This window comes from Calliphora vicina, chromosome 4 (assembly GCF_958450345.1).
Source record: "Calliphora vicina chromosome 4, idCalVici1.1, whole genome shotgun sequence".
NCBI classification, from domain to species: Eukaryota; Metazoa; Arthropoda; class Insecta; order Diptera; family Calliphoridae; genus Calliphora; species Calliphora vicina.
Window position 1 is genome coordinate 7,432,992 of NC_088783.1, and position 16,754 is coordinate 7,449,745.

General features: G+C 29.0%; 2 protein-coding genes across 2 annotated transcripts; both read right to left on the bottom strand.

Moving 5' to 3' along the window:
* Positions 1-68: 68 nt before the first annotated feature.
* LOC135956737 (solute carrier family 53 member 1-like) lies at positions 69-4,925 on the bottom strand. The gene is made up of 7 exons (XM_065507302.1): positions 4,857-4,925; positions 4,353-4,772; positions 4,030-4,291; positions 3,531-3,904; positions 3,121-3,463; positions 342-642; positions 69-288 (listed from the first exon to the last, which is right to left on the bottom strand). Exons 1-7 carry the CDS (start codon positions 4,923-4,925, stop codon positions 69-71), a joined length of 1,989 nt encoding a protein of 662 aa, XP_065363374.1.
* A 937-nt stretch (positions 4,926-5,862) lies between these two features.
* On the bottom strand, positions 5,863-15,774 carry LOC135957128 (solute carrier family 53 member 1-like). Its single transcript, XM_065507805.1, has 8 exons — positions 15,266-15,774; positions 9,677-9,769; positions 8,958-9,615; positions 7,701-8,071; positions 7,278-7,620; positions 7,050-7,219; positions 6,855-6,988; positions 5,863-6,782 (listed from the first exon to the last, which is right to left on the bottom strand). Exons 2-8 carry the CDS (start codon positions 9,743-9,745, stop codon positions 6,503-6,505), a joined length of 2,025 nt encoding a protein of 674 aa, XP_065363877.1. The 5' UTR covers positions 9,746-9,769; positions 15,266-15,774; the 3' UTR covers positions 5,863-6,502.
* Positions 15,775-16,754: the final 980 nt, after the last annotated feature.

Sequence of the window (16,754 nt, forward strand, 5' to 3'; positions counted from 1 at the left end):
ATACATATATATTGTATTTAATTTAAATGTTTGTTGTTAAATACATCGTATGTTTTTATGTTCAATTTCTATTCGTCTTCTAACTCTTCAACGGCATCTGTTAAAGAGCTACGTTTAAATTTTTTAACTCCACGATTTACAACACCATCCTTTTCATCCATCATATTTTGTAATTCTATTGAATTCTTGGTTTCTATGGGTGCTATAAAAATATCACGTACTGCTCGAAATTGTCCCACATTAAATAAATGCTCATTTTCCAAGCGCACATAATTCCAAATATAACGTCTAATAAAATTAATATAATAATAAATACAATTTGTATTAGCTTAATTAGTTACCTGATTATTTCCAAACAACCCGCTAAAGAGTCCATATTATACGAGCTTATATAATTTTGCGTTGTCAGATAAAGAGCTATTGCCCAAAAGAAACGCAATATAATGTTTTCCACAATAGCGAAATAATAAAATACAGGATGATAGATAATGTGCTCTCGTAGGAAAATATTTTTAGCCGAAAATGTTTGTAATAAACCAAAATCTCGTAAAATATCCCAGCAGCAGCAGTAACAAGTTTGAATAATGGCCGATACCAGATAAAACCAAATGAAAGGATTTTGAAATGTATATTCGTAATTATCTAGAAGAAATTAAAAAATGTTCGAAGGCTTTCAATGTATTTTGAGGATATCACTGAAATTGTTTGGTTGTTTGAAATATAATGGTAGTAAATATTTTTTAGTTTAAATATTAGCAATTTTTAAATGTGTAGAGATCATAGATGGAAATGACACGTAAACAAATTTTATCGATTAGGATTAACATCATTCAAGGTGGACTAAAATTTATAATAAACGATATGTGTAATATACGGTGGTGGACAACTTTTCCAAATATTCGATTAATAGTTTATTTTGATTTATTTGTTAGTATTTTATTAATATATGTATACTTTTATTTACTTATGTTAAGACAAAAAGAAATAAAATCGTACAGCCCAATTATAAATAAAAAATCCGCGGAAATTTTGTTGCCTTTTCCCATTTTTCCTATTCAAATTTAATGTTGAAATTGGGAAAAGGGGAAAAACTAACGCGGATTTTTTATTCATAATTGGGATGATAATTAATTAAATTCTGAAAATAGAAAACAAAACAATGGAAACCTAACTCACCTAACTGGTGAGTTTTATAGTTTCAATGTTGGATAGGAGGAGTTCTTCTTTCTCCTCTTTTGTGGCTACTGGCGGTAAACTCTATTCTCAAGGAAGGAAGATAGTCGCCGGATGGATGACGTGTGGATTCTGATTAAAGGAAATTTTATCTCCACTCTCAGTGACATCATGCAGGAAGCACATGGTGATCTTTCGTCCTGGGCAACAACTAACGGGTTGGATGTAAAGTCATTGAAGGCAGAATTGGTGCTCTTTACCAAGAAAACCCTGTATTTCCTGGTAAAGAGTGTTTCAATTTACCGAAACTAATCGGAGTTGAACTGATTTTATCAAGAAAAATAAATACTCAAGAGGTATTAAAGAAGGGCATTAACGCCTACTATACACGCAGGGACTCCATTGGCAAGAACTGAGGTTTGCGATCAAGTATGAAAAATTAGATCTATAATCTGTTGTTAGGCCTACTATTACGTATGGTTGTACAGTGTGATGGGAGGTAATGAGGAAGCGTAGTTATAGGACTATACTCAACTAATCTCAAATTTTTGCACATTGGCAGCAAACCCACAGGTGGTCTTGGATATAATCTTATGGCGTTTTCTTTTCTGGCATAAATTATGCCTTTATTTTGCCTTTTATCCTTTTCTAAAAAAAAAATGTAGTTTAGTAAGTGTATACGTGTTCTTTTCAAATAATGTTGCCCTAAAACCCCGAAGATATGCTACACGTTTCACCCTCAATTTTATCAAAGGGTTATAAATGCAGCATTTTTAAACAGCAAAATGTATAGTTTTACAACATTTAAAAGGAAATTGCATAAATGGTAATGGTTTTTGTTCTATTGTGATCATTAAAAATGTAAAACATTATGAGGGTATGGGTAATCTTTAATAAATGGTACAAAATATGTTGGCAACAAGAAAACGCCATTAAATCTACTACCTATTGAAAACTATGTTGAGAGTGTGGCTGCAAGAAACTTTCTTAGGCTAGTGAAACCATTAGGGGTATGTCATGCTAGGATATTGTATGAGGCAGGTATTATCGGTCAGTATATAATTTCCACGGGAATCTCTGATCTATAACTTCGGTGTATCACCCCCAGTAGAGTTCTACAGTAGGTATAAATGGATTGGATCCGATCAACTGTTCGAAGGGGGTGGAGTTTTCACTGATGGATCCAATATGGCATATGGTACAAGGTCGACAACGATATTAAACGATCATATAGAATTTCTGATGAATGCAGCGTCTTTCAGGCAGAGATCTTCGCGATCTGGAAAGCCACGTCACAGAGGAGAGTAACAATTTATGAAGACAACCAGAAGCCACTTTAGCCTTTGAAATGTCTTTTAATACTTTAATAATAGAGAGTACTGCAGTAGAACTCTTCAAGAGTTATTGGTACGCTACTAAATCAGGTTGGGTACAAAGGCACTGTAACATACAGGGAAATGAGGTAGCAGATGAACTGGCCTGACATGGCTCAGATCTGGACCATGGTATTAGGGACCGGAGAGTAAGACTTCCTATGTGTCTAATATTTAAAAGATTCCGTGACTCCACCAAACAATCCTGGAATAGTAGGACGGATTGTAAAGTTTAAAAGTTTCCATTGTTTTGCAAATGCTAAGATGTAGTATAACCTTATTCTACAAATGTATTTTTTTTTTAACTTTAATACTTCAAAACAATGAAATTTACTATAATATAATTGAAAACATTTGATTTAATCTTACATATGTAGACATTTGTTTGGTAAATGGTCAGGTTAATAAAAGCAAATATTTTATCTCATAAAATATTGAAATGTAAAATGTTTTTGACTATTTGAAAGATCTCTGTCTAATTTGATAGCAAATTTATCAGGACAATGCTCATATTTATCTTAGCCATTTATGAGTCGATAACAATTATCATGAATATATTTTCTTCTGTGCTCACCTTTATATTTAGCTGCTAATGTTAAAAATATAACCATGGGAAATGTAGCAGCATACTTTCCAGCATTCACCAGAAACGGATGGACCTGACCTGTATCACAATAACGTCTTAAGCATTGAGCAAAGCGAAACCAAGACGGCAAACAACGCACAACAGCATTACCCACGTAGTCTCTTTCCATACATTGACTGTAGGGAACATCTGCTTTCCCACTGGAATTACTTATATAAAAACATAATAGGTATTTAAAATCCAAAAGGCAAGCAACCAGAGAATTTAATTGATCGCCGAACCAAAAATCTGCAAATCCAACAGAAAACAAGGGAGCCAATATTACACGACCCTATAAAATTCAACAAAATATTAAATTTTTATCCGTTTTTTTTAAATACATATAAACTTAAACTCACCATTAATCTCAGCAGCCAATAACGGGCATTGCAATGAAATATTGGAAGAGGATTAAAAAGAAACGCCAGCATTATACCAATTAAGAGTAATGGAAACAATAACCGTGACATATTAATATAATCGGCATATATGAAAGCCAGTACACAAAAGGACCATATTATACCAAAAATAGCATGTAATTCCAATAAATGGGAATATGTTAAATGTTTACGTGGATTTATTTCAAATATTAATATATGATTAACACCGGCACGACGCCAACTAAATACATTTATTCCTAATAGAAATAAGTACATGATCACATAAAATGGAGCACGAAATAAAATTAAACCGTGAACCGACTGAAAATTCGTATCTAAATTGCCAAAAAAAGCTAAAAGAAATGTTTAAAAAATAAAAAAAAGAGTTTTAAAACCTTTCAAAATCTTTATAAAAAGTATATGTAGATCTTTATGGACTCTAGACTATTTTCGATAACGGATATTCAAATATACTTACACAATATTAATATAAACCCCAGAAGTACTATAAATGCACCCAAAAACAGTCCCACTCGAAATACCGTTCCAACTTCCTGTATTTCCTCCAAGGGTGGAACTCTTAAACGTTTCATAGCTTGTGTACGATCTCCGTTTTCCAAATATTCTGTAAAATTATTTTCAACATCTTGCATAAGTCTGTCCAAATCATTGTTTTTAAAAAAATAAGCCATTGCAATATTCTCATCAAACCATTTCTTTCCCTTAGTATTGTTTAATAACTACAAACTTCTCATTAATGACAATAAAAGATCATATAAAATAATTATTTTATTACCCCACCTTGTCATATTTTTTCAGTATCTTTTTAAATCCGGTATGATTTAACATTTTATAGTTTTGCAATAGCACCAAACTTAAATATAATTCACTAAAACCATTTTTCAAATCAACCATATTTGATTTTTTTTGTTTTAATCTTTTTCTTATGGTATTTTGATGTATACTCTTGCGAGACATGGTGCGGGTCCTTAAACGAAACTCAACGATAAGCTCATCCAATACTGTAGAGAGATTGTCATTACGTCTTTTGGCTTCGGCTAATTTTTCAGCATAAAATGTGTTAATTTTTCGTAATTCATTTTCACACTCCATAAGGAATTCCTCTTCGAATTTTGCGTAGTAATTGTCCATAATGCGGCCGGTGGAAATCTCCTTAAGTGGGGCATTTTCTACAGCATTTAAGATCATGTTCTTCAGATCCTTTATTTAAATAAAAATAAATGTAATTTAAATATGTAGTAGATTGAAATCAAAGATTTAATTATGTATGTATGTCTTACTCACTGCATAACAAATGTATTGTTGTCGCCATTCTGGAGTCAAATGGGCACTTAATTTTTCTGTAAACTTCATTTGAACTTGTGAAAAGGTCTTTCAATTTAATAGAAAAAGATTTTGATATTTTAGAAATGGAAGTTCAGAAAAAACAATTTTTAAACTATTTTATTTTTCATTATGTAAAAAATGAGTGTTTCAAAGTGGATGTTATCAAGGCCATGGATGTTATTATCATGATTTCTAATTTAATTTTGAATTTCTTTCTAAATTTTAATAGATATGTCGTTAATGAAATACTTTAACCCTCCGTTAGTAGCAACTGATCTGGTTGATACAGGCAAACATTTTTTATTGTAAATTTTTTTTAAAATGAAGAGATTATTTTTAAACGGACCTTTTTCTTATTGATATCAATTTGATACATTGCGACTAGTCTCAATTGAAAATGATTGCGACTAACGGAGGGTTAAATTAATATCCAAAACTGTAACTGTGATTTGGGAGTTTAAAAGCTTATGAATTTCTTAACAATGTCATATAGTCGAACATTCACAAGGCCACTTAACATGTCATATTGTCATAATGTCCTAATATTTAACAATGGTTTTTATTGTTTTTCAAGCAAAAAATGTCCTAAAATAATACTACTCTGTATGCTATCGTGTTATCGTAACCAACCAGAGGAGACCTGCGCCGAATGCCTAAGAGTCGGTTAAGCCAAGCTACCGAGTCCTGATATATTATGTCATTATAACGATATGACTGATAAGAGACCTTGTGAATTGATCAATTATATTTCAGTATTCAAAGTATATCAAAGACCTTTCCAGATTTTAAATTTTTTTAATCAATATTGAACCAATTTCAGGAAATTTAAAGCCTGAAACTTTTTTTGCTTTAAAATTGCTTTCAAAAGATCTAACTTAATGATGTATTAAGTTAAACTGATAATCTGTTTAACTGAGAGATGTTTTGAACGATTTTCTTAAATTCTGAAATAAAAAAAAATACGTTTTTTTTTTTTGCTTTAAATTGATTTTATATTTTACATTTTTGTTTTCCTTCTTAATATTACTCACGATTTAGTTATTTTTTTATATTGTAAATGTAAACTATAGTTTTTCATTTTAATTAATATTAATTATGTATAAGTAAATTTAGAGCTCATCAATAAAACGAGCCAAGTTTTGTAACAAAACTTGTTGATAGATAGAAACATTAACTTTAGCACTTACAGTAAAGAAATCAAAATCAAATTACACATACAAAATATACTAAATACATACAATTTGGGAGAAACAAAAAAACAAAAACAATAAAGGTTATAATTTTTAATGTTCTTTATAAACGTTAGGAATGTAATGTGGTATCATCAATTATATTTGGAAACACGAGGAAGATCATTTGTTTAGTTTAGGTTTTAAGTAATACTGCCTTAAAAAAAATTACGTTTTAAGTTTATGGCATTTTAAAAAGGTCTTTTTGCTTTTTCTTAATGGCTTTTAAGTACTCGACAATAATAAAGGAAATGAAAAATTGGAATTAAACTAAAGGCAAATTAAAATTAACTATTGAACTTAACTGCTGTTTTGAACTAAAATAAATTAAAATTATTAAGTGATTATTATTATTTGGCTAGACTTTTTTTCGCTTTAAAGTTTTTTAGTGCCATCGATGTCGATTGTGAGATCCTGTAGGGAACCACGGGGTTGTAGAAGACTTCTCTTCTCGGGGTCTTTAGATTTTTTGGGTTTTGGACGGTTGGTTTTTGTGTAGCGATTAATAACACCATCATGTTCGTCCATCATTCGTAGTATTTGGGTTTGGTCTGACGAGTCTATGGGAGCTATAGAAATATCGCGCACAGCTCTGAACTTACCGCAATTGTTCAAGTGTTCGTTCTCCAGACGGAAGAAATTCCAAACAAAGCGACTGTGAATTGTAAGGCAAGGCAACAAGTATTATATTAACATTTACACAGCAACAAATTAATAATTTACATACCGGAAAACTTCCAAAATTCCAGTTATTGAAGTCATAATATCGCCGCTTAAATATTTCATTTCGGTTACATAAAACGACAAGGCCCAACTGAAACGCAACAATAAATCTTCAACTATAGCAAAGTAATAGAAACCCTAAAAATACAAACAATTATAAAATGAACTTTTTAATTAGTAATTATTAACTGAAACTCACAGTTGAAGAATATACAATTTCTTCTCTTAAGAAAGTATTTTCGCCAGCATTTTTATCGAACAAGCCCCAATCCATTTTTATATCCCAGGTGTAAGAATAACAAGAAGATGTCACCGAAGCCACAATCCACAACCATGTATAAGGATTGTCAAATGTATTGGAATAATAACCTAAAACCCAAAGGAGATTAAACAATAAACATTAATTGAGTATTATTTAAGTACTTACGACTATTGAAGCTTTTTAAAGTTGCAAATATTACGACCATAAAAGTGGTAGAATATTTTCCCGCATTTACCAAATGAGGAAAAGCTTCACGTGTATCACGATAACGTCGGAGGCACTGAGCGAAACGGAACCAAGCTGGTAGACAACTAAATATGGGTCTAATTATAAAGTCCTTTTCCATGCAAATTGAAGCATCACGAGCCTCAAACCAATTGCCATTGGTAAAGTAGAAACATATTAAGTACTCAAAATCCAATAAAGCTGTGGCCAAGGAATTCAACTGATCACCCAGCCAGAAATCAGCAAATCCTACATGGAAGAATGGTGCTGCTATCATACGACCCTTTTAACCAGAATAATATAAAAAAATATTTCAAATACTGTATTTTTATTTTTTTTGTTTTGTTCATTTTTGTAACTCACCGATATTCTTAACAACCAAAACCGTGCATCATGATGCAGCACATGAAAGGGATTTATTAAAAATAGCACCATAATAATGGTTAAAGTAAGAGGATTTATAAACGCCGGAATACTTAAACTGGCCGAGTAAAGGAAACTCAACATGCTTAATGTCCAAATGACACCAAAAATAGCTGCTAATTCCATAAGATGCTGTTCCGATAAATGATTTCTTGGATCTAACTCAAATATAAGTACATGATTAACACCCGAAGAACGCCAACCATATATATTGACACCAATCAGGAATATAAACTCGATTATTAACAGGGGACCGCGATACAGACGAAACGTAACTTTTAGATTTTCTCCACTTATATCGTGGAAAATTGCTGAAAAATGTTGAGACAAAAGTTGTAAAAAAAAAAATTGTGAAGGAAAATTTTAATAAAAAATTTGTGATAAATGATGATTGTTTTGATTCGTTTATGTAGTATGTAGATCTTAGCCATTTTTTAAATTATATACTATATAGAGGGACTATATTCAAAATTTTAAATATCCATATTGTATATATTAATGACTTATTAATCCAGATATTGATCGAAAATCTTATATACCCTTCACCAAATTGTAATTTAAAATACAAATTTTAAATAAAATCGAGGTTGTCCCGTTTTATACCCTTCGTGAGAAGGTGAAGGGTATAAAAATTGAGATAGTCGCGGTGTTTGCTTATGTTGATCTCAACAAACAGATGTTCTTGGCTATATCAACTCCGAAATCTTTATGGGGTGGCAAATGAAAAATGCTTAACACTGATGGTGATTTAAATCTTCAAAATTATTCAATTTATTTGTAGGTAGGTATTGAAAGTGTTTCGGTTGAATATGACTTGTATATGATTTAATTCGAATAGGACGGACAAAAGCCTAAGAATTGTTCTTATTTTGACGTTTATACAGTTCTTATTCCGGCTCAAATATATGTATATATAAATCTAAAATGGGAGATATCTCGAAAATGCTTTAGTCAATTTGAAATATTTGGACAAATTCGTAAGAAAACTTGAATTAAAAAGCAATTTTTGATTTTGATTTTTTTAAAATAGCGAGAAAATTAAAAAAATGTCTAAAAAGCTTTAAAAAACATTTTTTTGCTTTAAAATTTATATCACCTGTTTGCTGAAAATTGTATCTTCAAAAACTAATTTTCATGAAAATCTAGGGTAGAATGTAGTACCTCAATATGTATGTGTGATTATGAAAAATTACTCACCCGACAATACCACCACAATACCCAAAACAATAAATGATCCCGAAAATAATCCCACTTTAAATGTTGTCCAAGGACTCTGTTGTTCGCCAAGTGGAGGAACCCGTAAACGTTTCATAGCACGTTGACGATCACCACCCTCCAATTCTGTGGTAACTGTTGTCTCTGTTTCATTGATTATATTATCGATATCCTTGTTGATGAAGAAATGTGAAGCTTCAACATGATCCTGACGCCACTTAGCACCAGTATCAACACGCAACAATTTATCATGTTTCTTAAGAATCTTACGAAAGCCGGTGTGATTAAGATTTTGATAGTTTTGTAATAGAATCAAACTTAAATAAAATTCACTGAATGCGAGCTTTAACTCTTGGGCCTTGCGATGTGGCAAGCCAGCTTTCTTTAAAGCTTTCGACTTTTTTGCACTGCGTTCAGACTCATCGATACAAGTTTTCAGTTCTGCTTTTAATGTGGCAAATTTACGTGTAGCTTCGGCTAATTTTTCCGAATAGAATGTATTGATCTTTTTCAATTCTTTATCACAATAATGGAAAAAATTTTCATCGAAATTGGCAAAATGCCTTTTCAAAACTTCATCTTCCACACTATCAACAGAGGGAGCTTCTTCTACAGCCATATAAAGCATGGCTTTCATTTCCTGTAAAAAAAAATTAAATGTAAAAATATTAAATTTTCTGATGATTTTTTTATAAACTTACCTCATAGTTAATATACTGTTTACGCCACTCCGGCGTTATATGAGCCGTTAAATGCTCAGCAAACTTCATGGTGGCAACTTAAAAAATTCAAATCTGAAAAAATATTTTTAAAGGAAAAAAAACTATTAAATATAAAATCTAAATAAAATAAATGCTGCAAATGTTATATAAAAAAATAATAAATTTGTATTATACCTAAATATTCTGGCTCTCTAAATTATTAAATTCATTATAAATTTTAATTGATATATTTTTTTGGTATGATTCGCTTTAATAATTACGAAATAAATATGATGTATGTATAGTATACATTGTATAGAGTATGTAATTATGTGTTTATAAGTTTGTCAATATTTAAAAACGAAATGCTCATCAATTACAGTTTTTATAATTGATGGATGACACATTTCAATGGTTTTTACTTAAGACAACAACATTGGCCAAAAATTAATCATTAATAATAATTTATTTAAGTATTGGAAATCTGTTGGCTTGTCGGTGGTAATAAGAAAAAATTGATTTAAAAGTTTTTGATAAATTAAAATGTAAATAAAAAAAGTTAAAATCGTTAATGAATTCATTAACAATAACACTTAAGTTTGAAACAATTCACACATACCTTGGTAATAATGAATGAATTTAATTTGATTTTTAAAATACTAAAGGCCTTATTCATAATCAATTTTTAAATATATTACAGGTTTATAAAACAAATTGTTTATAAACCTTTTATAAAATTAAAAATTGATTATGAATAAGGGGGTAAGAAAATATCGATAATAAGTCACAACTTTAACTCGATCAAAGCCCATAATTAGGGTAGGACTTCTATGGCATTTACTACTTCAAATTATTTCAGAATTATTATTGTTAGTATTAATATTTATTTAATGCAAATTTAATTTAAAAAAATATAGAGAAAAAAGATCTGGCTGCAGGGCCTTCGCCTTTTATATTTCAGAAAAAATTAATAATTATAAGCAATTATTAATAAAAGAACAAACGATTAATTGTGTATTCAGAGCTTCGAATTAATTAATTATATTTGAGCTTAATACACTAAAATATCAGCCATTCATTCCATAAATCCATTCTAACTCTTAAAAGAATTTTATTTTAATAGAATTCATTCATCGCTGAATTATTATGGGAAATGACAGTTGCTGAAAATGGTACCTGACTTAAACTCTTATTATAAAATGTTTCATGATGAATAAGTCTGTAGATATATTAACCATAAACAAGACTAACAAATATTACCTCGTTTGAATTAGTTTCTTGAAATTTAAGCTCAGCCTTTTCACGTTATGGCCAGAATCAACAGATGTCTGTTTTGCTAACTACAAGCATATTTTGTTAACTCTTTTAATCTGAATTTATTTCACAAAAATTTGTTTATCAAATATTGTATATATTGCGATGTCTATCAATATTTACTTAAGAATTATTTAAACTATGTTAATTAAAATTTAAATTTTGAATAAATAATAAACTCTGGAAAATCTTTAAGCTATCAATGAACCATAACTTTCCAGGTTTAATTTTATTTTAAATAAAATAGTTATTTTAATAAAATATGTACTCTCATAAAATAAATAAATTGTGTAGAATTTGGTTTAAGTAAACAAGTAATACATTGTATGTACAATTAAACATTAATGCTTTTGCCAAGTGACATTTGTGGCGAATCTATTTTCATCCAAATGGCAAACGTCATAGTTTGTATGTTTGTTGTACATATTTATATTGGGAAAAAATCACAAATGTTTTGAACATTTTCATCCATACGTACATATATACATACTTGTAAAGAAAATATAAGCTTAATTATCTTTAAATCAGTGAACCAGATAAGATATAAATAACATTTGTATATACCAGTCCGAAATATCGTTTCACTATTTAATTATCGAAACATAACAAAAATATTTAAATTCGAACAATAAAATAAATCATAAATTAAATTGAAATGAAATAAAGATTCTACCACTAAATCATTTTAAATCACTGCGTCATGTTTTAGCACCTATGTGTTAGAAATTTGATAAAATAGATTTGTATGTAGTCCAGCAAATAAATTGAATTGTAATTATTTAAGTTCAAAATAAACCGAATGTCAAATAATATTCCATAACTCACATTGATATATAATTGTATATTTATTTATCTATTGTACACACATACGCCCGTATCCATTGTCGTAGCATTAAATCTTTTTCTTTCGTTTATTTTGAATATGAAGACGGTCTGTCGTACCTATATAATGGATGAAATATTTTCATCATTATTTAATACAAACATAAGTATTTTGTGCCAATTTAAAAAAAAAAAATTGTTGGTATTTATACATATTTAGTTATTAAAAGTATTCTCTTTTTGCAATTTATTTTGTGTAAATATTGATTTTTATTTAACGAAATCTCTAAGATTTATATATGAGTATGTATATTCATACGTATTTCTTATCTTTGAAATTTTGTAATTACAATAAGATTTGGGCGAGTATTGTATTTGCTGTAAAAACAAATTGTTATCAAACACAAACAATTTGTTTTTATTTTCTTGTAGACCTTAAAATGTGGTGATAGTTTTCATAGCCCCTATTAAATGTAGAACAGGGAATACAGTGCTGAGCAAATTAAATATAAAAACTTGAATTTTTTTATTTACAAAACTATATGACACAAATTATACAAATATGAATCAGTTCGTTTCAGTAATAGGCAACAGATAAGAAAATGGTTGTGGTTTGAATAGAGAACTGTCATTTGTTTAATATCTGCAATAATCTGTGATATATGTATGAACAATAATAATAATTTATTGACATTTTTCATTTATCTTTGGAAATCGTTACAATCCATTCATTACAAATGACAGTTGTTATTTTAATTCTATTTAATTGATAAACGAATTACGTATTTAAAATTTTTAAATTAATACCCCAAATTTTACAGATATGAATTAGCTGGTTTCAGCAAACGAAAATGTCAAAATGATTTTAGTTTTGGTTTGGAAAGAGGGATAAATATAAATCGGTTTTTAAAAAAAATCGAAACTGCTCGGGTTTACATGAAATGAAATGTTGACCGGTTTTCGGTTTTGGATACTCTTTGGTAACGCTGAGTTGGGTTATTTTGGTAAAGTTATTTTAACGGTATCGGTAATTGCAGTATTGCATAGCGGTAATGGTATTTACCGTTACATTTTACTGATAAAGGTAATTTCATCCTTAAATAAATTAAATATTAATAAAATTTAAAAAAAAAATATTTATATTTTAAATACGGTAACGGTATTTTTTTAGCGGAAACAGTAGCATTAACCTTGTTATGGGTTTTTAGAATATTGTATTTTAAAGTTTATACAGAACAAATCAGTTAAGTGTTTCTTTTTTTATTTACTTAATTAAAATTTACAGATATGTACTTTTGTTTTGTTATTCAGTGTTAGCGATAGTATGTGTTTCATTTTATTGTGTTTACAATACGTATATAATATTTAATAAAATATAATACATATTTATTAAATCGAAAACTTCTAAATGACATTCAAATTATGTTCAATAGAGAGCTGGATCACAATTTAATAGAAAATATGTAGAGCATAAAATTAATTAACCAACAAAAATGTGTTTATTTTTCATTACTTTATTAAAGCTATCTGCATTATAGCAATTACCACGAAAGACTTTTTTTGTTAATAAAAATTAAAATTGAAATTGTTTTTAACAATTCTTACTTATATAAATACTTAAAAATAATAATACTTAAATGGTTGTTCAAAAAGTTCCTTTTTGGTTTATGAATATATTTTATTCATAAAAATTAAATTAATTATATCTTTGATTAAGCCAAAATTTAATATGTTACCCGGCCTAAGTTTTTTAAAAAATAGTTTTTAAACTTTACTTCTTATTTAGGATTGACAAAACAATATAAACTTTTAAATTTCTACAAGATGTAAATAGCCTCATTAATTATTTTAATTATTATTTATTTTCGCACAAGTTTTTTATTTTAAATTGTTATTAAAATGGACAGTCATTGCGTGAGACAAGTACTGTTGAAACTCAACATCTGGGAGGAAGACCTCGTAAAACTACTCCAAGATAGCATAACTCCCCAGGCATTTATCAATAACATAAAACTGATAGGTAATTAGTTTTTGAAATTTGGCAAAGAACTGAAATGCTGTTCTCTATTCGAATAAATCCAAATATAATTTAAGAGAACATATATAAACGGCGTAAGGGGATGAGACTGAACTCCAAGTACACAAATAATACAGTTAAGTTTGGCGATGACAATATTATGGTATGGGTCTTGTTTTTCAGGGCACGGAATGGATCCAATACATATCATACAATTACATCAGGGATTGTAACCAAGTAGTACGTGTTTTGAAGTGAACTAGTGTCTCAATCTCAATCCCTTAGAAATATTAAAGATCGCAAAATACGGACAAAAAATTATAAATTTGTAAAAATGAAACAACAAAGTTTTAGTTTTTTAATCTGCTAACTTTTTAATTAATTATGTTATTTCTTGTTGCTAACGTAAGTAAATTAAATAAAACAAGTAAGAAAGTATATTCGGTCAATCCCGACCATATGAAACCCTACACCGAGATGATTATTAACAGTTTTTTTTTAATGTACAATATATGGGAGCTATGTCTAATTATGGACCGATCGTCACAAAATTAATAGTGCAAGTTCTGCTGATATAAAACTGAATTTGTTTTGGATATCTATATAACTAAGATATTTATGAGTGCTTAACTATTTTCAGATACATAGTGCTATCAAATGCTAAGCCCCATTTGGGAAATAATGGACCGATTCTAATTAAATTAAATTCAATTCTTTGGGGCAATAGAAAAGTTTGTACCAAATTTTGTCGAATTTTCTTTGAAATTGAAGAGATTGGTATACTTTAAGGTGAGAGTTGGGACAATATTTTAGCACGTGGTGGTGGAGGAATTTTTCGGATTATGACTATTAATTGAATATTTGAAAAGTTCCAATTGTATTGTCAACTACTGAATCACTTTTATATTTTTACAGATAAGCAAAAAACTTCAATTAAAAAAGTTGTCTCTTTTGATCGCAGGAGTCTAAAAATTTGTGAGATATGTAAATAATCAATCAAAAACTTGATTTTGAATTTTTGTGTAGTTACGTCCGTTTGCATTTAAGGTGAAGATATGCGACTAATTTAATGCCTTGGATCTGTTAACTCCGGTTCTATAGTTAAAACAAAAAGTGTTATATACGGTGTTACTGCTTAAGAACATGAATACCACTATTATTTTCATTGGCAACGAAAAAAGGTTAATTGCAATGAAAAATTAAGTTTGTTTAATTGTTTATTTAATTACTAAAGTATTATTTTCGAGAACATTATTAAAAAGAGTTTGAAGCGATGTAGATGTAGATATACTTTATTAAATTTTTGATATAAATTTAAATTGCAGACGATTACACACTTAAAAAAGTTAATGAAAATCACAAGACTTTTTTCTTATAAGAAACACGATAAATTATTTTAAAGTATTCTTAAAAACGGATAAAACAATGGCGTTTACCTTAGTTTTTATCGTCGTAGGTCTTTTGTCTCACTTTTTTCAATTTCTAAATATAAAAGGGCTTAGTAAATAAACATTTAATCCTTTGTAAACATTTGAATGTTTTATTACTGCTGCGGCTGCTTATGTTGTGGTTGTTGTTGTCGTCGTTACAAAATCATCAACAAATACACTAACAACAAACACTTTATTTTCAACGTTAATAATAGTTGCTCTTCGTATTCATTCTTAAAATCATGTTTTATTTATTAAATTTGCTTGTTTTGTGTTTTTTCCTTTTTTTATTTTTTTGTTTCTCAGTCTTCTCAAGTACAAAATTCACACCATTTAACTTAATCGTAGTAATTTTTATAAAAATATCACTTTATAAATTGAAATAGAAACAAAACAAATATTTTAACACGAATTAAGTAAAGGCACGCATTTTAGTCAGGAAAATTTTGTAATTTTCCGTAAATAAATGATAGTATTTTTTTAAGTTTTTTCAACGAAAACTTGCGAGAATGCAATACGTCTGAAGAAAGAATCGAAAAAGAACTAAACAAAGAAACAGCTGTTGAATTTAAACTGACATTTTGAGTAACAAGTTGTCATTTTTGAGTTATTAACGTACAAAAAAAACTGGAGATAATAAAATGTCACCAATATGGCAACCTTATACTCCTGCTCCGGCTGAGGTCAGCCGCTCACTTGCTGATGCCTGTGTACTTCTTTTATGGGAATCTTTGGCTCAAGGTGCATTTAATAAGGTGCCATCGGCAGCACAGCTGATTATAGAAATAGCACGCACAAATGTCAAACTACATATATAAAAAATATTCGCCCGTACGCCCGTATGTCAAACTCTATATATAAAAAATAAGTGAATTCGCCTGTATTTATTACAATTCGCCACTGCTGTCACCTTGTTAAATACGCCTTGCTTTGGCTGATAGACCACCAAATCTAAATCGTAAAAACTTCATATAAAAAATGGTTTGGATGATGTCAGCCGCGGTGTTGCCACTATTCATTGTTTTACGTGTAAAATACACGGAGAAAAATACAAATTCAATTATAGTTAAATAAATCAATTTGTTAAGGTTCGGGAGACATTTTTGAGTAAATTGAAATTTTATAGTAAATTTTACGGATTTTATTAATAAAGGTCGCTGAATTAAATGCAATAATTAGTTAAATCGAAGAAATCTTATTTTTTCCATAAAAATATTTCACTAAAAAATTTAATGAATATACGATATTTTAACAGAATTAAAATTTTATTGTTTCTAAGGATATATATATTTTAATATACTATTTTTAAGGAACTCACTTAATTCTTTTTTTCTAAAATGACTTCTCAGTAGCACATATTATTTCAGACTGACTTTAGCAATTCAATTTCCCTAGTACTGTAATGCCAGTTAATATTTTCCAAAATCTTTATCATTAATAGTCTTATCTGGTAAACACAAAAGTGTGCCTTAATTCTAATTAAAATCATTCAATA